General features: G+C 44.7%; 1 protein-coding gene across 1 annotated transcript in view; it reads right to left on the reverse strand.

Annotated features, from left to right (window-relative positions):
* Nucleotides 1-19,164: 19,164 nt before the first annotated feature.
* The window catches only part of SGCA (sarcoglycan alpha), a 146,761-nt gene continuing 143,614 nt past the window's right edge, over nucleotides 19,165-22,311 (reverse strand). Inside the window, exon 10 of the mRNA XM_086923960.1 lies at nucleotides 19,165-20,604. Within this exon, the coding sequence (XP_086780086.1) occupies nucleotides 20,601-20,604 (4 nt within the window). The 3' untranslated portion in view covers nucleotides 19,165-20,600. The remainder of the gene's footprint in view (nucleotides 20,605-22,311) is intronic.

A 22,311-nucleotide genomic window follows, 5' to 3' on the forward strand; every position in this document is an offset into this window, starting at 1 on the left:
ATCACAGCGGTCACTCCTGCTCTTCTAGGCCTGTCACGGATCCTCCGTGCTCCAGTTTCCCTTCCCTCTCTAAGGGGTTCCATAACCCTCTCCCACCCCGCAATGTCGCCCCCTTCCTTCTCGGTCTCTCCTGTCACTCTCTGTCCTGCTGTCCCGCCTCCCCCTGCGCACATGTTCTCCCTGCCGGGCCCTTGCACTGAGCTGGTGCTGTTCACAAAGCGGGCATTGTACCCTGCAGCCCCACCTCCATCCCAGGCACAAGCAGAGCCTTTAAAACTGTAACCCCAGGAAGTACCGAGTAAACTCCTTCCAGACGGGAGCCTGAAAGGAGCGCGGCGAGTTTCTCACTCCATCTACGAGGCCGGGGGTGCAGCGGCTTTGCTTAGAGGTCTGAGCCCTGGCAGGGGCAGGCTGCAGCAGTCCTTCATTCAGAACAGAGCCTGCAAGAACCAGCTTGTCGGCTGCCAGTGTGCAGGGACCAGACTGTATCTGCCCAGAATTCAGCAGGCCTGTATCGAATCAAGGAATGGCAGCTCCCCTTCACACGGAGGCCGGTCCTCGAGGACCAGGGTGACCGCATTCCAACTCCCCGGACCAGGCACACAGGAGGCTGCAGGGACTAGGCTGAGGCTGCATCGATCCCCTCCCTTGACAAGGCCTAGCTTTTCTGTTCTCCCTCGGGGAGCATGCAAGGCTCAGATTGTCAGCTCTCGTCTGAAGCAGGGGCCTTTCAGGGCCAGGCTCGGCTTTGTTTGCAAACAGAAGGCTGGAGGGACCAGCATGTCATCTCTCGTCTGAAGCTGGGGCCTGTAAGGACTGGGCTCAGCTGTCGCCGCGCTAGGACCAGGCTGTAGCAGGTCTTCTTGCAGATAAAGTTCTATATTTACTTGGGACTGTGTGACTTGTCTTTCAGACATAACTCGGCAACAATTGGCCTTTAAGGTGTCCTTTTTCACGCAGGACCAGGGCTCGCAGTCTTGAGCTGTCCTGTCACAGGGCTGGCATGTATCACTTCACCCGTGTTTGCCTTTACACGGGACCCTGCAAGGACCAGCCTGCTTGGATGAAGGCACAGGACGAAAATTAACCTGGCTGGATATAGGCACAGGACGAAGCTGTCACTCAGAGGACGAGGCTGTAGATCAGCCTACAAGAACTAGACTGCTTCCGCATTCCTCTTTTCCCTTTAAGAAAGACCGTGTAAAGGCTGGGATGTGTGGCTTCATCTTTACCCGACGCCTGGCCTACACGGCGTCCTTTCAGGCAGGACCCTGCAATGGCCTATCAACAGGACCGCAGAGCACCGGTTTATTGGCCTCCTAAATTCAGACAGGAGCCTCAGAGGACCAGTCCACCGGCCCAACAACGCCAGCCTTTTGCAGCTCAAACTTCAGACAGGCCTGTACAAGGACCGGCCTAGGGTACCCGTAAGGACCTGCCTGTGGCTGCTCCCGCTTCAGAGAGAAAATAGAAGGATCGTTGTTTAGTAGCTCCCACTTTAGAAAGGAACTTTCAAGGGTGCTACCGGGGCCACTCTGCAGGAGCTCCAATCTCAGCCAGTCCGTTGCATCATCCCTTCCTGCCTTTACACTACCAGTTCTCCCTTGCACTCCTGCTGCCAGGTTCTCCCTCTTCAGGCCTGCTTTTTCCTCTATCCCGATCTCGCTAGTCCAGCCCCCCGTCCTTCGTCGTCTATTCCTCCTTCCTTCTTTCTATTTTAGCCTTCCTCTTCCTCATATCATTTTCCTCCTCCTGCCCCTTCTGAGCCTTTGTATCTTCCTAGTGTTCCATGCCCTCTCTCTCTCTCCTGAGTGTGCTTCTTTCCCACTCACTCTATCCGATTCTTAAGGGGATCCGTTCTGTACCCCAGGCATGCACCATCCGTAGTGTCAGCCGTGCAGGGTTAGAACCCGAGTCCCTCTACCCATAGCCGCTGGTGCACGTTCTCCGTCTGTATCGAGCCCACCTGTGGCCGCAGTTAACCCCTCTCTTCCTAGCTCCCGCATGTACTAAACCTCCCCAGCCTCCCTCGGGTGCAAGGTGCCTGGTGAACCTCGGAGTCCTTGGCACTGCTTCCCTCTCTTTATATGCCCCTGCATGAAGGCCTACCCGGCTCCCTGGTGTGGAGTTCCATGTGCAGAAGGGCTCTCATTTCTGGATTTCATATACTATGGCTTGAATCCAGAAGATCTAATTGCGTGGAGGATTTCTGCGTCTAGTAAGTCCCTGGACCTGAAACACGGGGTCCTGGAGAAGGCTCGTGGTCTGGCCTCTGCTTCTTTATTTTCCTCAAACTGCTTGACCCATTTTGTGCGTCTGGATACAACCCAGGCCTCAGTTACCGCAGGTGGATCGAAAGTTAAAGGACATAAATATAGGAAACTTTGGACACGGAATTTGAGGTTCGGTTTGGCTCCTCTGGAACTCAATCCCTGGAAGTTAGGGTGCAGTACCTTCCAAATGTTGAAGGGGACTGCTGCACTCATGTGCCTGCCTACTCTCACCCCGACCTTCTCACCATGGTCCCAAGAAAACAGGAAACAAGCCCAGCTAGGTTTCAGGGGTGTATTCTTTTATTTCAGATGCAGCCCTCCCTTTTTTCGGCTTTTCACAAATGACCATGTTTTCACTTCCTCTCTCTTTTCACTCTCCATTCTGACTCTCTCGCCCTTTCTCTATTTCTCTGACTTACTACTTCTGCTTTCCGCCTCTTTTTAATTTCTTTCTTTCCCCACCACACCCTGTATTCTATTCTTCATCTCTTTTCGTTTCCTGCTCTTGTTCCACATTTTCTATATTTAGCACGAACTGTGGTCTTAGTTTTAGGCGAACTGCTGTTGAACCAGAGGCCACTATTTCTAATCCCAGGTCCACATTCCGACCAAAACATGTGATTCTGTGCACATCACTTAATATCTGTGTGTTGGACATTTCTTACCTTTAGACACTGAAAGCACATACAAAGAAATTAAACACCAACGTTACGTTTTTAATTTAAACAGTGGACATGTCCTTGCCCTCTTGGCAATCCCTTCCTTTGTGCATTTTTCGTCTTCCCATTACAATCACTCACCTTTCTCTCCATCCAGTGCCTGGTTCCAGTGCTGCAGGTAAGTGCCAGTGTCTATCTCTGTATTGAACCGTTCTGGCGTCCTACACTTTTTTGACCATGTAGAGACGTCCTCTTGTACATTTCTGATTGAAACATGTTCTACTGCAAACAAATAAATAAATAAAATATATTAAAAAATGCAGGTGTCTGGCAAGTGGGGAAGGAGGAGACCGTGTTTGGACTACCAATTTACCCAAATTTCCCATAAATATGACCACTTTTCTTTTGTTGTCATGGGATTGTGTCCTTCTATCTGCTCGCAAAAAAGAAACATCAAATCTTCAATTAAAAAGAACATTGACACTATTCACTTCTCAGTGAGATGCTATATAACTCTTATCATTTCCTCGCTCATTCATTCACCAAGACATTCTTCCAGCCTAAGGCACTCAAGTTAACTCAGTGGAGATCTAAAGCTGGGCGAGTATCATTTCCTCGCTCATTCATTCACCAAGACATTCTTCCAGCCTAAGGCACTCAAGTTAACTCAGTGGAGATCTAAAGCTGGGCGAGTATTTGTCCTTCTGCTCTCGGCACAACCTTCATAAGTGCAGTGCACGGTTGTGCTTGGGTGCAGTGATCCTTAGTGTGCCACTTCTGTGGGCTCGGAGGGTGTAAAAATGTATTACACCTATATGGGCTGTTGAATGCCCATGGAAGGAAGGTAAGTGTTTGAACGGAGTTGTAGTTATGTAAAATATGCAGTTGTGATGCAGGACACATACTGTTGTGCCGTGCACATTCAGTATGTTCCATCAAAGGAGATGCACAGGGCTCTTTTGTCCTTGTCCAGAGCAACTTAGGGTTTGATGTCTCACCCCATGTATAATCTACTTATTTTTTATCCAAGTGATGTCCTGACTTGGAGCTGTTAGAAGTCATAAATGAGGACAGCTGGATCATTATCTACTGCCACACCCATTAGCTTATCAGACGAAGCAAAGACATACCATGTGGAGCGTCACTTTGCAAGTTTAGAGCTAAACAAAGATTGTGGTTTTGACTTTCTCAGGTCAACGTAAGGTATCTCACTCATTATGTACTTTGTAGAAATGCTAGACATGCCTGTTTATGTGTGTAAGTGCACTAATAATACACTTTTACATAGCACACAATACAAAATGTATTTTTGGCTCTTAATAGTAATTGCAGGGGCGTAGCTTTGTCAGTAAGATTGGGGTGGGTCAGGTGAGCTTCAGATTTCCCAACAATCATGCAGGTTAAAATACATCATACGAAAAGCAAAGCAGGAGGGGCCTTATTTTATTTATTTATTTATTTTAAAAGTTTTATATAGCGCAGGCTAGACCCGGAGGTATCAGAGCGCTTTACATGAGTATCAGACCATAAATTGCAAGTTACATCGTTACAAAAGGTTACACTGTTATTAGAGCATAGCTACATAGTGACAAGTAAGGTCGAGACAAACAAATGGACATATACGTAAGGGAAAAAGCAGGCAAGGGGAGATATTCATGAGAGCAGGAGGTAAGAGCAGGGGAAGTAGAGACAATGGAGAAGGGGGAAGAGGAGGGGAGGGTGATAAAACACAGAGGGGTGTGGAGGGTGACGGGGACACGAACCGGTAGACGAGTCAGAGCTGCGTCCAAAGTCAAGTAAACTGTGATCCCAGGGAAAGTGGTATCATTTCCCCATCTCTGTTGCAAGAGGCTCCCTAAATGCAGTGGACTCTCTCAGAGGGGCCTCTGAGACTCCAAGGCCTACATACTGGATCCTTCCCCAAAAAGGGGAGAGGGAGTGCTTTGGCCAGGGGTGCCATACCATACCACAGCTGTGAGTGGCTCCCTTGGCGCGGTGGACTCTCTCAGTGGGTTTGTTGAGACTCCAGAGTATAAATATTGGATCTTTCCCCAACAAGGGGAGAAGGAGTGCTTAGTTAAAGGGTCCAAAAGGACAGGGGGGCTAGGCGGTGTAGCGGGCAAGGGGAAAGATTCAGGTGAGAGGGGATAGGAGCAAAGGAAGTAGACAATGAGAGAAAGAGTGCTAAATGGGAACAGATATATAGATAGGAGACAAGGAAAAAGAATAGTTACAGAAATATGATGTGGGGTAGGGCGAGACGGGGAGAAAAACTGTGCCCAAAGTCCGGCTGGGTAGGTGACGGTCAGGGGATGAAACAAGGCCGATCTTCTCAATAGCTGAACAGAGAAGCTCCACCGGGCGTCGGACATAGTGCTCGGTAAAAAGGGAGAGCACGGAGGATTGTGAGGGATACTTATAACTCAATATTTTGAAAATAACCATTAGTACCCACCAGAAGGTTTCAATCACATGTATTTCAGCATACCTTGAGTTGCTTGAAAGAGGCACATAGTTCAAAAAGCTGTTTTTAGTGCATTGTACTTAAGGTAATATGATTATCTCTGCAGCAAAACGAGTGAGCCTCTGACATATCTTTAAAATATAAAGACTGACCTAAACGTACACAGTACGCTCTGCAGCAGGAACATTAACCCACTGAGCTATCTATGAGCATTCAAACTTGCGACCAAAGAGTGCACACAAATCTATTGGCAAATGCATTAACTACCCAAGGTAACCTAGCCAGAGTTCACCCTGAACCTTGCTCTGTACACATAGGGCAGGATTACAAATGGGCCAGTGTTTTCCGACCTTTGCATAAAACCCTGTTTGTGCAGGGATATAATTCTGAGTTGGGTGGTATTTACTGCATCTGGTAAAGATCTGGAGCATTAAATATCTAATTTTGTGGTAAATTTCGGCTTGTCAATCCTACCAGAATTTATCAGGAGAAAAGTGTACGGTTTTTACTATACCATGAGGATTTTGGTGTGGAAAGCACAAAAATATGTATGCTGTTCCACAGAAACTCGTAATAGGTACTATTTATTGCACTCAATAAATAACATGCCCTCAGATATCATTATTTTTCCAGTTCAATAAAAAGCCCCTGGATTCTGACAAATTCAAAATCAGGGCACTATATTTTTGCAACAGGTGCCTTAACCCCCTAAAAGAGTTTAAAATATAATCTGTTAGTCAGCAAATTATTTAACCAAAATACTTTTACTTTCTCATTTTTCTCTATAGTCAGTTTCTTGGGGGGAGGGGGTGAGAGTTTCCAGGAATGATGCATAAGATGTCAAGGACTGTACCCCTTTCTGCCAACAACTCATCACCCCCAATTTATACATTTCAAAGTGCATTTTTTCCATTTCCTGTACTCCCCGGTGCCATGCTGCATTCATGTCAACACTCCTACTGAAGGTGGGAGACAATTGTTTTTAGCAAAAAGTTGCAATTTTTGCTTTCTCCTGTTTAAAACTCCCTGCACTCTAATGAAAGTTAAACGGGAAATTAAATTCTCTCGATTTTGCTCTGAGTTTTCCACCCAGGTAGGTCTGGACTGGCCTTAGCAGGCAGCGGGCATTTTCCCAGTGGGCCGCCAGGGTGGGGGCTGTTTTTGGACCCCTGGGTACTGTTTTTGTTACTGGGGGGCGGTTTTGCAGCATATCGGCCCCCTGTAACAAAAACAGCTGCAGTCTTTTCCACAAGCACCAGCCAACCTCACCCTCCTACACCACCGCTCCACCGCAGCCTGTCCGACTCAATTGCCAGGGCCGGTTTGCGTTCCTCGTCCAGCCCTGCACCCTGGTGTTTTCAAAAAGTTGGCACATCTGATTTGCAAGTAGTGCCACCCAGTGCTTTAAATGGAAATATAGAAGTGCAAGAACTCACTCTTACAGTACCTATTTGCCCCTAAGATGTGCTGGTACTCTCCATTACACGTATTGCAGCAGTGTAGGTACTCTCCCTTACAAATGAAAAGAGTGCAGGTACACTTCCCATTTAAAGCACTGATGCCAGCATTTCAATATAAATAGAGCCTCATTCCGTCTTTTCAAGGATGCATATAGTTATGGTTACCACATGCCTCAATGGCATGAAGAATGTGATGCTCCAGTCCTTGGCTTATCTTTCACAATAAAACAGTATTTTCTGTACTAGTCCAGCTGGATTAATTAAAGTGCGACATGTCGTTATTGAAAAAAAACAGAAGCACTTAAATTCACCAGTGACTTTCATGAAGAAAACTACCATTTAAGAAGAACATAGCTAAAGCTAAGATTACATTGACTTTAAAAGTCGGATTTCCCTACCTAAAAGGAGCTATGCTGCAGTGTTTGGAAACGCAACTAGACTACAACTCTTAGAATTCATTAGTTTGGAGTCACCTTGTAATCTCACAGACTACTGTTGAGGTAACGCCGATGTAGGCATCGTTAAAAGATAAATTATGAGAGGGTGGAGGCAGTGGGCACACTGAAGTAGGAAGATAAATCATTTTGGAGGCAATGAGAATTTGCATTAACTTAAAAACAGAAAAAAATAGTAGCGCGTATGCGCAGTGCAACTAACCTTCTCGCTCGTCGTCCATTTTGTATCGCGGTAAGCGACCAGCCAATCAGAGCGGCGTTGGTTTTCCGCCGCTACGCAGTCATCCCTTCTGTTGAGGCAATCTATTTTCTACCTAGAGGGGGTGCTTGAATTGTGTGTGGGTTATACGGAGAGATTAAACAGCGTAATATACCTGAAGCGCATCAGGAACCTCTATTTTTGAAAGAAACTCGAGGTGATATTTCCGAATTAAAATGTTTTTATGACTCGAAGCATAGTATCTCCCGTCCTGGCACCTTAACGTTCCAGGGGAAACAGCAGACCGCTGTCTTCAGGCGAGTGGCAGTGCTGGAATTAGAAGGAAAAAAATGCTCCGGGAACCCCTAACTTGAGGGTCACAGGGTGGCAGAGGAAAGGGGTTAAGTGAGTCCTAAAGTAGCATAGAGGGTTCATGTGCCTGCTGCTGATTACATCCTGTAATGTCGCAATACTCTAATATAGCACAGGGATCTATTTACGGACATCAAGGAGCTGCATGCAAACTACATCATGGGTGAAATCCTTATTTTATTTCTCAATATGTTGTTATTATAAGATTGCAAAGGAAGGATCCTTTGGGAAGTTATAAAGTCTTTTCAGAACAGACAACCACAATCACTGCTTTAAGTTTTATATCTTGACTTTGTGTTTTTCACAACTATTCACTCCTAACATATAATGTCTACAACTGTGAACGATATGTGAATCTTACACCCAGGGGCGTAGCGAACTACCCCACCCCCTCCCCCACACACACACACTTTACCAACTGCAGCAACTACAGCAGGGGTGAGGTTCTTTATGGGTCTCTTCTATCTGCAATGTGGCAGATAATGGCTCATAATGAACTCTTCAAGGAAGAATTTAAAGATGGGTTGATAGAAAAGGCAAAGAAGGATGGACGAGTGGGTGGATTTCACACATGGGTGAAGGGATGGATGGATGAGTGGATGAAGGAATAGTTAGATACAAGGATGGATGGGTAAGTGGATGAAAGGATGGATGAATGAGTGGGTGAAAGGATGGATAGGTGGGTAAAAAGACAGATAGGTTGGCAAAATGACCTGTGTCATTTTGCCAACCCATGGTGGGTAGAAGGGTGGGTTGTTGAAAGGATGACTTGCTGGGTGCAAGGATGGATGTGTGAAAGGATTGATAAATGAATGGGTTAAACACAAGGTGAATAGATGGGCGAAATTATTGATAAATGAATGGGACAAGATGGGTGAATGAGTGGGCGAGAGAATGGGTAGATGGGTGGTTGAAAAGAGGGCAGTATAAATGGAAATATGAGAAAACAATGGATGAACAGTTGGATGGATGAAAGGATGGCAAAGGAAATCAGAGAGAATGGATGGGTGTGTGGGTAGATGTGTGTTGTATAATTGCAGAGTAAATGGAAATCTGAGGATAAATGGATGGTTGGTGGTTGAAAGCATGCTAGTGTAAATCAAAATTCGAGAACATGGATGGATGGATCAGTTGGTGAAAGGATAGCAGAGTAAATGGAAATCTGAAAGAATGGATAGATGAGTAAATGAAAGGATGGCAGATTAAATATAATTCTGAGAGGATGAATGGATGGGTTGGTGAGAGGTTGGAAGAGTAAATGGAAATCTGAGAGGAAGGATGAATGAAAAGATGGGCAAAAGATCAACAGATGGATGAAAGGCTTTATTGACGGATGGGTAAGTGTATGGATAGATTGTTGAAATGGTTAAAAACTGAATGATGGATGAAAGAATAAACGGATGACAGAATATAAAGGTGAAATGGTGAATATCAGTGTGTAAATAGTAGAGTTAAACCATTAATAAATTGATGCTTGGATGGAAGAGACAAGTGTACTTTTCTAGGGAGGTTTGGGCTTTGCTTGCTTAGTGTCTACAGTGCTTTGGTTTAAAGTGTGGGGTATTTTAATGTTCTGGCTAGTCCCTTGCCTACACCTAAACCCTCAATGTCTTATGTTACATTTCCTGGACATTGATTTACAATCTTATACAATTTATGGTGCCTATATGTGTAATGTAAACAGGGCTGGACTACCGTAGCGGGCACCTGGGGTTTCCCCAGTGGCCCGCCAGGGTGGGAGCTGGTTTTGGACCTCAGGGGGTCCGTTGTTGTTACTGGGGCCGGTTTTGCAGCATTGCTGCAATATCCACCCCTTGTAACAGAAGGAGCTGCAGTCTTTCCATGAGCACAAGGGTGGTGGCGGTGGGCACAGTGAGGTGGGAAGATAAATCATTTTGGAGGCTATGAGAATTTGCATTAACTTCAAAACAGACAAATAGTAGCGCATCTGCGCAGTATATATCTGCCAACTAACCTTCACGTTCAGTGTCCATTTTGTATCGTGGTAAGCGACCAGCCAATAAGAATGGCGTTGGTTTTCTGCCGCTAAGAAATCATCCCTTCCGTCGAGACAAACTATTTTCTAGCGAAAGGGGGTGCTTGAATTGTGTGTGGTTTGTATGGAGAGATTAAACAATTAAATATACCTGAAACGTGCATTAGGAACCTTTATTTTTGAAAGAAACTCGAGGTGATGTTGTGTCCGAATGAAAATGTTTTCATGACTCGAAGTATAGTATCTCCCGTCCTTGCACCTTACCGTTCCAGGGGCAACAGCAGACCCCTTTCTTCAGGCCAGTGTTGGAATGAGAAAAAAACAGCCCTCTTGGAACGCCTATATTGAGAGTTAAGGGGTGGCAGGGAAAGGGGTTGTTTTCTAATAAAGTTAGCTTGGGTAACGGTGTCACAAATATCAAGAAGCTTGTTTTCTGTGTTAAATAAAAAGAGTTAATATTTGAGCTAAATTACACACATTTCGTTGCCCCTCCACACTTCTGGAGAATTGGGCAGACGAAGAATAGTGTTGAGGCATGATGATATGCAATATAATATTTTTTGCATGACCATCTTTCTGCTTCTGCAGATATGTGGTCTGTTGAGATGGCAGACCTTCTGATTCCTACGAAAGCTGTCAAAAACCTGGGTGTAAAAACAGACTATAAATTATACTTGGTACACCAAGTCTCTTCCTTAACATGTCCCTCCCTGCTTGTTCTGCTTAAAGCAGTTGAGAAAAATAATGCCTTTTCTGAATTAAAGCAGGAAAAGATGAGCAGTATCGACCATGATAGCACCCAGTTGGACTTTGCCAGTTCTTTGTATCTATTTGTACCTTCTTAATAACTTAAGAGACTCAAGCTCGTCCAGAATGCAGCACCAAATCAGGTTATTGTAGTTCCCATATTCTCCTGTGCCTGCAACAATTCTGACACAATTTCAGTGACTTTTCATAAGAGAACATAACCAGTGTAAGGTTCTGGGCATTGTTCAGACAATGTTTTATGGGCAAGATCCACATTTCATAATGAACTCGATAAAAAGGTAATGCCTTCACAATCTTTGTACATTCTACCAGAACACACCTCCAATACCTTAAAAATTCCATAAAAATAGGCTAGGTAGTTGTAGCTTCTTGGAATGTTTGGCTAAATTGTGTAATCCCTTACCAGAGAACCTGTGTACTGAAGCTAAAATTGGTACTTTCAGATGTCCCTTAAAACTTAGCTCTTTTACAATGCAGTGTAGTATCTCTCATCTGTATCTCTTTGTTGTTGCTATTTCGATGCCAAAAATATATTGTGAACAAGCATTTTACAAAACATTTTAACATAACATAATTGAGACTTCACTTTTCAGGTCACATGTTGAGAGTGTTGATGGTGTGTATCTCAAAACGGTTCTGTGGATCTGCCTATAATGTTCTTTAGGGATACTGCTTCTTATGCTGACATTTGGTTAACTCTTCTTTACAAATTACATTTGTATGTTCTCTAGGTATACTCAGCCACTTCTCTGGGTTTATCAAATGGTAGGTTCTCCAAATTTCTATAATAAGGCCCCATATTTATGCCGCAAACTTGCAGGTTTCAATGGCAGCTTTCCATGTTGATTCAGTTTCTAGTCCATATTTCTCTGGTAGGTTTTTCTGTCTCTGAAGCAAACCCCCCTCTGCAGGTTTCTATAGTAGGTTCCTGTGTTTAGGCAGCAGATTTTCCAGGTTCCTATGGTAGTTTTTTCATGTTCATACAGCAGGTTCCAAAGAACCTTTGGTAGGTCCTCCATGTCAGTGAAGCAGAATTTTCTGTTTTCTGTTTTCTACACTAGGATCCCACATTTATTGATCAGTGCCCCCTGCACTTTCGTTACGGTGTCCCGACTGATGGGTGCTACATGCTCCTGCTTTGACTCCTGGTACTAAACGAGAAGCTGCATCTATATGTGTCTACCCACACTACCTGCTGTGACACATGGTTTGCTGTTGTATTGGATGCCTGAGATTCCTTGTAACCCTTTTCTAAAAGGCTGTTTTATTAGGTGTCTGAGTCTCCCTTCAGCTCTTTTCTGTTAGACTGTTATATTGGTTGTGTGAACCTCGTTTTTCCTTTTTTTAATTATACTCAATTTGATTGTGGGTTCATAGGGCTTGTTGTTGTTATTCTGGTTGTCTGTGCTTTTCTATAGCCATTATGTATTCGGCTTGTCCTAATGGATGCCTGAGACTCCCTGTAGCCCTTCCCTATTTAGCTGTTATCGTGGTTGTCTGAAACTCCATGTAACCCTTTTAACCCATTAGGCTGCATTTATTAGTGGTTATACAGAGTTTGTTGTTGTTTTATTGTATGTCAGAGCTTCCCTGTTACCCCATTCCATCAGATTTTCTATAGAGGTTGTCCACGCCTTCCTGTAACATCTATTAGGCTATAATATTGGTGGTCTGAGTCACCCTCTAAGCCTTTTCTATTAGGCTTCATTTAATATCCCAAAGGCAATTTTTGTTGTTGTAATATTAGTTGCCTAATCCTCTAAGTAACCCTTTTCTTTTTGGCTCCAGTTAATAGCGGATATACAAGATTTGTTGTTTTGTTATATTGTTTGTCCAAGCCTCTCTGCACCCTTTTATTTTAGGATCCCCATTTCTAGTTCCTTGAAACACTGAAGACCAAGCCTCTGAAGCCTAAGCCTCCATGACCTCTGTCATGACGAATATGAGATACCAGAACAATGTGCAACACAACCATCTACATAGCAGATGTGCTGCACATTTCACTGACCAAACCATATTTGTGCTACAAACCTACCAGTTGTATGTACCTCCACCCCCTATCTAGAGTCCATCATTACTCCCAACAACACACCTGCTAGGATCCAGCTGCTCAATATGAGAACACCATAAAAACATCTCCTTCTCGACAGCTGTACTAATGATTATCACACCAATGAAGACAACCTCAATTTCCCAACTCTGACAAAGCCTTCTTTCAAAGGCTGAGATCCTTACAGCTTTTTGGCCCTTCTATAACACCTTCCCTAACCAACTTGATATCTTGAGAGTCTTAAAATCTAACTTCTTACCCTGACCAACCTTGTCTGGTAAGTCTACGTGATATGTGATAATTATTTCTCATATACTCTATGTGTAGCTATTTTAGCATTCAGTCTTCATCATCAACACAAATCTATATAACCACCCCATCTATAATGCCATTCTCATGTACCCGCTTTTAGAAGGCAGTGAATGTTTACAGTAAACATATTCAATTTTTCTCTAGGTTCTTGGGTAAATGAATTAATTTATTTGATTTGAAATGTGCAACACAATCAATTCACCCCACGTGTTATGAGAATGGTGAAATACGCACATCAGTCTCAAAGGTGGAACAGGATGTTCGATCGAGAAATTAGCGCTTGATAGAGACATGTTGGGATATTGAAATGAGTAGTACAAGGTGAGGGTTTCTGTGCCAAGAGAATGGGGGTTGTCTCAGTAGAGTATGCATCTGGATTATAGGTTTCTTTCTATATATTTCGTGCTTTTTTGAAGGTTCACTGGCTGAGAGGCATTCACCATGATGGGAACAAGGTGTTCTTAAGGAGCATTGTACATTTCTCACTCTTTCCCCATGCTTTATTCTTCTGTTTTTGTGAATGTTCGTTAGGTTGGTGTTGAAACCTCAATTGTCTCATTCTAATTAGAAAAGATTGTTTTCCAGTATTCTCAAGTTAATTTCCATTTCTCCATAGTAGGCTCAGTCGAGTGTAAGTCGTTTTTCTTCTTTCTTCAGCTGGCCAAAATGTTTATATGTCACATCCCCAGGCTTATGCCACCGTTTTACATTTTCTATGGCAGATTTCCACTTTTAGACAGCATGTTCTTCATAACCGTTTCTCCCAGCTTTTATGGTTCCATTGTTTATGCTGCGTTTTTTTTAGGATGTCACGCCTGGTTTCTGCAGACATTTGCCATGTTCATCTTCAGGTTCTCCATGTTTTACATGCTTGTGCTATGCTCCTATCTATGTGAAGCTAGTTCTCTACTTTGGTAGTAAAGTATGGCTCTCAAATTTTCCCAGGCAGAATATTGTGTCTCTGGAGCAGTGCCCCCAGGTTTCTGTGGAAAGGTATGTTGGTATGCCCATTGCCTAGTTTCTATAGCAGGTTCTGCTGGCGTGTGCATACAGGTGCCCTTTGTTTTTGCCGCAGATCCTCCTGTCATGCACACCAGATTATTCATGTACATCATGTTTTCTTCTTTTATACAATTGATTCTCCGGGCCTGCATTTCTAAAATAATGATTGGCGGAATGCTTGAATTAATCTCAGGCACTGGTAGTTACTCTGGGTGGAGACTCACTCTTATGGCACACCTAGTATCGGGGTCCACTTTGAATATACTGCAGCCCACTGGTCATTATTTATAAAAAGATTGCAAGAAGTGGTTGGACTGGAACAAAAACCAGGCCCTGGCACCAAATAAATTGTGGACCTTGTAGCGAATCAGATAGCTTAAAAAGTGTCCCACTTTTGTAAATCAGGCCAGGTTTGAACTTGTAAAGACACACCATCTAGGTATTTTTCAATGTATGGGATACTGCTAGTATTTGCGTTTGCTCTAGGCAGTGCTTGTGGTAATACCAGGGAAATCAATCGTAAAACCTACCGGCCCACCTAGCCATAAACCAAGCCCAAAACTGCTAAGAAACTGGCCCATACACTATTCTGTCAGAATAGCCCATTGAGCATTACCTGATTGCCCCATAGGCCAATCCGCCCCTAATTGCAGGTCCTCTGAGAAGTGATGGTGAGATAACAGACCTGTTGAGAAGTGTTTGAAAGTATTGCACCGACTCTGAAATCCTCAGAAAAGCATTGTATTCACTCAGAAATCCGAAGACAGCCCTCCTGGTAGAGTAATGCAACTTTTGTTAAGTGAGGCTTTCTTTACTTCAGCTGAGGGGGATCCTGATACCAGGAAAGCTTTGTGCGGTGGTTGCCTCATGGTCTCTAGAGGTGTCGTAGGATTGTCTGGGTGTTACAGCCAGGGCTTATGGGTTCTGGAGGGACACAGTAGGTTACAAGGAGCTGTAAGCACAGGTTCTGAGGTTGCTGTCTTTGGTTCTGATCTGATTTCTGTTGCCGGCTGTGTACTAGATTCTGAATGAATTTCTATTGCTGATTTCTCTGGCCGAGTCTCTCCATGATTCTTGTTTTGACTCACTTTCTGTTGCTGTTGGTTTTGGTTCTGACCTAGCTTGCTTTGCTGCAATGCGAATGGTTGGGTTGAATGTTGGTTTTTGTGTTTGCACAAGGGTTGGCTTCTTTACCACCTAGGACTAGTGGCTAATTGTAGGACTTAAAGCAGTGGTGGGTGCTCTGCACCAGCGTGCATGAGTGGAGAGCAGTTCTGCCTATTGCCTCCTATGTAATTGTAGGCTGTGTCACTGTTTGTGTGCTGGATGCACCTGCATGGATGTTAGTCTGTGATCATGGCCTACAAAAGTTGCTGAAGCACTTGGTGGCTTTGATGCTCCGAATGGATGGCATAGGATGCCACAGTGAGGTGAGAGAGGTGCTCTCCAGATGCTTCTGAGTGTGTCTCTGGTTGCAGTTCCCATGTATAATGGGAACAGCCTTATGCTGGGGAGAGGTGAGAGTGGGCCATATCTATGCGGTGCCAAATTGTGAGGACAGGGCTGGCACCATCTTATCCGCAATACGGGCCATGTTCTGTTCTAGCTAATATTTCTGGCGCTGGACGTCTGCAACCTCTTACAAGAATGGGCTTCCTGTCATTGTTGTGGAAGCTGGAGCAGGTAGCTGTGCCTGCAAGCATGGGGAAGGAGCTGGAACCCCACTCTTTTGCAACCCATGCCTTTTTTCCTGTTGACCCTCTTTTCTCTTTTAAGAAAAGGTGCTAAATGGGTGGCTATATAGGGGAGCGAGGGCAGATTCCATGTCCCATACTTGGTAGTATTCTGTGACCAAAAAGAGGTAGGATGTTTCATGTTTTAATACCATGTATCAGCAAAATGATACCATCACTGGAAATTACATCCCTCAATGCCTGGTCGGATGATCAGGAGTTTCATACCTTAGAATCTGAGTAAGGATAAATGGCCATTTGGCTTATTTGCCAGCATGTATAATGAGATGTAGATGTTATGACACTGAAGGAGTGAAACTTTTCCTCACAGAGGAGGACTTTAGAACTGTTGTTTAAGCTCTTCTACTCTTGCATCCGGATGCTGGAAACTGAATATACACATCAGAGCCTGAAAAATACGTTTACATCATCACCATCCTGATGGAACTCGACTGGCTCCCCATGCCGTGCCACACCATCTGCAGAACCAACCTCATAATTTTTTAAGACTTCACGAGCTCCATCCCATCTGTTTAGCTGATAAGCTCACTGCCTCTGGTGGCTCTTGGTACACCCGCAGCCCGGACAAAATCAGACTGGAGATAAAGAAGTATAAAAAGGAAAAAAACAAAGAAGAAGGCCTTTTACGGGAGGAGCCACGGCGGCGACTAAGATGGCCGCCTAAGCGCTCGGCTCCGCCGCTCGCCCTCGCCTTCCCTATCATCCTGACGCCCATCCTGCATTTCAACCGCACCCCCATGCAGCTGAGATGGTGCGGTGCCGGGCCGTGTAACTCCGGGCTGGCGGCCGCCCCGGATGGCTGGGAAACGTCGTCGTAAAGATCGCGGTCTGAGCCGGTCATAAGCCGGGACCCCGAGTGTTGGCGCAGCCCGCGCGGAGGTGATCAACAGCGGCCCTGGCCAGACGAAGAGGACCGGTGAATCTGGACGAAAATTACAGCTCCCCGATTTGAAGGGCGGACACAGGCTGTGCACGGCGCAACAACCCGGATCCTTGCCTCATTCATTTGGCTGACTCCCTCAGTAGTGACTGTCCCGGAGATCGCAGATAAGCCCTCCGCCTGTGACGGACATTCTTTGTGGGTTGTCCGGGGGTGACCTGGGCCTCGGAGTGATCGCTCGTCAGCTATACCAGGCATCTAGATGTGTTCCTTCTCCTAGATACGGCCCGTATGGGATGGGCGCTAAAGCACGATTGAAAGCTTTTTGGTGTGCTCCGCCGCAACCTACCCGTACACCACAAGCTCACAAACTTATCTCGTCTACCTGATCTGACTTACTCAATTCTGTCCGAGGGGTCCCCTGAGACAACGAGCTCGGCTTATACCGGCAGCGCAGCAATGGAGCTCACGCTGAGAGATGTCCTTTTGGCTATCCACGACTTTCGCTCCTCCCTGACCCACCGAGGACTGACTGTCCACGACTCACTGGCGGCCATTGCTCCTGAAATGAGACCTGGAGGAGCAGATGAGGATACTCTCGTTCTGGCACATGACTATACCCACTCCTTTGACACCGGAGACTCCCAGGGACACACAGTGTTGGATGATGTGCCTAATGAACTCATCGGCCGGGTCTGTGCGATTGCTGATCTCTATATTCTCACGTATAGTGTGCCACTTATCACACAACAACGCCATGTATTTCCGATGCTGGAAAGCGTACCCTGGAATAGAGGTGACGATACTGTGTTGCTTCCTTTGCTGAGCGCCTGGGTGGCTCTTACAAGGCAGAATTGCTCACCAGGCTTATCTGCTTCTGGACCTATTGGGTCGGGGAGTTTGTTTACTTCTGTTCGAACTGGCCAGGGATGAGCGCTGACTGATTCTTGTACTGTGTAAAGGGTCTCGGTGGAGATGCAGGACTCGGCCACTGTGATTTTGGGGGGGTTGAAATGGACGTACAATGATGCCCGCTTCCCATCCTGGTGGGCTTACACTTACTTTTGTGACGCGATGGAGCGGGTGGGATTTGGGGCCGGCGCGAAGGCCCTCCTCCTTTTCCCATATTCGGGGTCTTTTGCTGGGGCGACAGGCATGCCTATGGGGGGGGGGGGGGTAGGCCGTAGCCTTCCGCTGGTATGCAGGGTGGGGGGTTGGGGGCTGGGGCTTGATTTTCGTTTCTTTTTGTTTCTATGGCCTTTTTCTTGTTCTTTCTCTTGTATCTCTTTCTTTATTTCTTATATATCTAGGGTCAGACGGGGGGTCAGTGTTCTGTTCTTTCTGGGACGAATTTTGCGCTTTGTGCTCATGTTTTTTCGCATTGTTTATTGATTCTATGGATAAGATATCGATTTTAATGCATAGCCACTGAATGATTACATATCCTGCTTTTCCTTCCCACCCATACTTCTATTTGAGGGCGAATATCCTGTTTACGACTTGTTCCACGTAAGACTTGCGTTATTGTATGTCGCTGGATCCTTCCATTAATGCTATAGAATGAACCCTCTTACATCCTGCTATACCATAGACAAGCTAGACTGCAACTCCTGAGGTGATATATTGATTGGGCGGGCGCTGAGTGGGGCGAAATGCAATTCCGCGCTTGTGTATCCTGCTTGCAATGTCTTACGCCAGTATTTCGATTATGCTGTTCCACTAGTGGATATCCTGTTATGTGGCTCGCCCTCTCAGCTACCTGATCTGACTATAGGACACTTCAACACAATTACAAAATGAAACCCACGTTATCCTTTTCCTGCAGTTCCTTGCCAATAAACCGTAGTGTTGTTATTTCTGTCTTTTTCCGCAGCGCAAGGTGGCCTGGAATGTTGTACAGTGTCATAGCGGCCGGCCCGCAGTGGTTGTAGGCAGACGCTGTGTACTATGTTTACGATCAATGAAGGTTTTAAAAAAAAAAAAAAAAAAAAAAAAAAGGCCTTTTACATCTATGCATCCATGATCTGATACACCATCCCCATATCTTTTAGGATGGCCTAACCCTGCTCCATTTCAGAAAAGAGTTGAAGACAAACCTTTTTAACCACATGGCTGCTGGCAGTTTTCCCGTCCTGTGCTGGAAAATGCCATTTTGCTGTTTCCATGACGAGCTCAGCTCGTCATCAGCACACGACACCCGTGGGTGATGACGAGCTGAGCTCGTCATCAGCATCGAAAGGGTTATAGAACACTACATCATGATGCAGCAACCATCCACAAACTAGCTACCTCTCCAATAACTAGTTGACGTTATCACTGCCATTGAATCTGTACACTGATTCAAATGTGTAGACCTCATGGTCACTAGCTAAAAGTTGAATACACAGAAAGGAACCTTTTTTGATAAACACTGTACAAATACCACATACATACATTATATTCATGGGTGATCTCTGTGCACTCTTCCTCATGAAAAATACCTGTGTGCACCAGCAACTGAAGCAGGAGGCAAGGCACGTATTTCAGAACAAAACATGTTTATTAGCGACTTGGTAATTCTCTTTATGCTCCATGGATCTGAGAATTTTCTTTTAACAGGTTTAATCCACAAAGAAGTGAGGTAACTCAGAGAAATCGGTAGACTAGTAGCATCCTCCTAAATCCATAGTATTTGTACACATGTTGTGGGTGAGTGCATAGTAGCATGGGCGCAACATCATCCTATAAAAATATTATTATGGCGTAAATATCCACTACCAACAAATCATGAGCATAAGCATATACAGTGTCCACTGTTCTAAAGTCCACAAATATGTACCTTGCCAATACCATATTTTCAAAGTATATAGATGTGAAATTAAGAATAGCAAATCTATATCCATACATATATGTGAGTGTGTGTGTGTGTATACACACACACACACACATCAAAAGTAAGGTTTTATGCCAGTATATTTCTATATTTATGTCCAAAATATCGTGGCCTATAACCTGCAGTAAACTCAGAGTGTCACGAGGGGGATCTCTTTAGGACTTTTGTTTCTCTTTTTTGTTGTCTATACTGGCATAAAACCTTACTTTTGATTAGATTACAAGGGGTTGCGGGGTCTGGACTGGAGGCTTTATCTTTAACCCCTTCCATGCTGATGACGGCCCCCAGCCGTCATGCACTACGGTGCTCGTGTGCTGATGACGGCTGGGGGCCGTCATGGACCCGCCCACTCGCGATTCTGCCGCACAGGCGGAGAATCGCGGCCGCATGGAAGGGGTTAAAGACCTTATGGATATCTGAGGCTGTCTCTATTCTGACGCCTGGTTTAGCTCTGAGTTGTGGTTTAAAACCTGTTGGGATCTGTCATTTGTTGATAAAGAGAACCCCCTCCCACAGCCCCTCTGCTGAAAGTATATAAGCCTAGTGTGTGGTTTAGAGCCATCTGAAGGTGAAGATAGGGACCCAGGTTCTCAGTAAAAGAGCGGGTATAGTGTCTTAGTGGCCATAGGAGGTTAACAGAGAATGTGATTGACAGGTTACCACTGGTCCCCTCCAGCAGATGTATATCAAGTTTTGTCTGTAGAAAGAAGAAAACATACAAGAGATAGTACTCTGTCTACACCTGCTGGCACACACTTCATTTGTGAATTTTATTTGACCTCAAAAACACCCCTACATGTTATTTCCATTTATTGCCCTCAAAGGCCATACCTGGAAATATTCTCTCCCACGTCCCTTTTTTGAGTGCTGAAGCACCACACTCCCTCCCTCCCTTCTACTCTTGAAGCACCAGAGTCCCTCCCTTCATCCGCCTCATTAAAAGCCTTCCCTACTCTCCACTCTATGCCCAGCCATTTCCCCATTCTTTCAGTAGATGCTCCACTCCTGCAGTGGATGGTGAATTTTGCATGTTCTCCTTCTGGATACTCTGTGAAAGGAGCTTCTCCATCATTTTGATCTAGCCTCACCTGGAAACAAGAGACAGATATTGAAGGTGAGAACACAAACACTACAAACATGGTAACAGTGGAAGGCACATGCTATCGTTGTAGGCCACACACATGTTCTTGGTAGGAACACACCATACAAGAGCTCATAGGATCATTCAATGTAACATAATCGCCCAGGGGGAGGCAGGACAACACTGGTACTTTGGAATCCACATTCTCTAGGTGTGGGTCAATGATTCCATCACAAACAAACACAAGCAAAGTTGGGATGTCATGGAAGTCTTAAGTGAGGCTTTTACTCCAAATCCTGTTTGTTGCAGTCAGCACTTAGCAGTTCTAAATGTGACGCTGCATTTTCAACCGCCTGGCCAAGAACTGTAGATATTGGGTTAGTCGTGATTAGACAGGCCACTCATTTAATTGATTCTCCAGTAGCAGCCATCAAAAGATAGTCGAGATCAAACTCCTATGGTGGTATAAAAGTTTACACCAGATACGAAATACCACAAAACCCCCACTGTCTATAAAATTCAACATGTAGCTGGAGATATTGTTTATAAAAATGTCTTTAATACATACCTTGATTGACTGAACAATTAAAATGCTGCTGTGTTAAGTCCAGAAGTCTTCTTGGTCATACAGTTCAAAAGTTATGATCGCCAAACAAATTATTCACAAAGGCAGGAACTACGTCCTATTACATGAAGTGGCACAACAATAAACTATGACCAGACTATTTGCAACGGCCTGGCTTTGCGTCTTTATAGAATTAAGAAGCCATATTTTCTAAGCTGGATCTAAGATTGCTACAAGTTACAACTTCTTGAAAGATCTCAATAAATCACTGCTTTCAATACATGTGGGGTTATTCTAATGAAAGAGGTTAAGCACAGCTAGATGGAGTATTGTTTGAGGCCATCAGGAATGTCATCTGCCGAATGTCAATGATTTTATTTTCAGCGATGACAGTCTGTTCAAGTTCTCACAGAAGGAGTACAACCAGCCCCTCAAAACATGTGTGTCAAGCTGTACTAGATTACAAGCTCACCTTGAATGTCAAGATTTGTGGCTTCTAAAGGTATGCTTTCTCTGACAAAGATTCAGCTCCTCTTCAGGAAAAACTGCAGCACTGAGGAAAACCTTTACATCAAGAGAAGCTAGTAAAGTGTGTTTATTTTGGTGGATGGCCAGTTATTGCAAGTGGTACAATAGAGTGAATCCTATTCTTAGCTTAAGCAACATGGCAAGTGTTACGTTTGTTAAGGGGCAACGGTTGTCATCAACAAGCAAAGCCAACGTGATCCATGACCCGAATGAGATATTTGCAGTTTGAGGGCATAACAGACATGGCCCTTCTTTCAATTGTTAGGAATTGAGAGACCTTCCATGCCCACATAAACTTCCAACACCACTGGATCACTCCACTGTGCTACGGAGAGTGAAATGGTTGCAAGATCCACATGAACTCTAAGAAGACCATCTAACAAGCAAAATTAGATAACATGCCTATTCAACCGGCATTAAATCAAGTCCTACCTACAGCACAACTGGAAGATGCATGGCATTACTTACCCCATTGTAAGAAACATACACTTGTTTAGCTAGCTGAAAAGGATATGTCACAGTGGGTATAGGCAGAGGGTTCAATGAAGAATGAAGGCAAAGGAGAAATAACAAAAGGGGAAGAAGAAGCAGTGACAAGGGGGACCAATGAAGTAGATATGA

This window comes from Lissotriton vulgaris, chromosome 5 (assembly GCF_964263255.1).
Source record: "Lissotriton vulgaris chromosome 5, aLisVul1.2, whole genome shotgun sequence".
NCBI lineage: Eukaryota > Metazoa > Chordata > Amphibia > Caudata > Salamandridae > Lissotriton > Lissotriton vulgaris.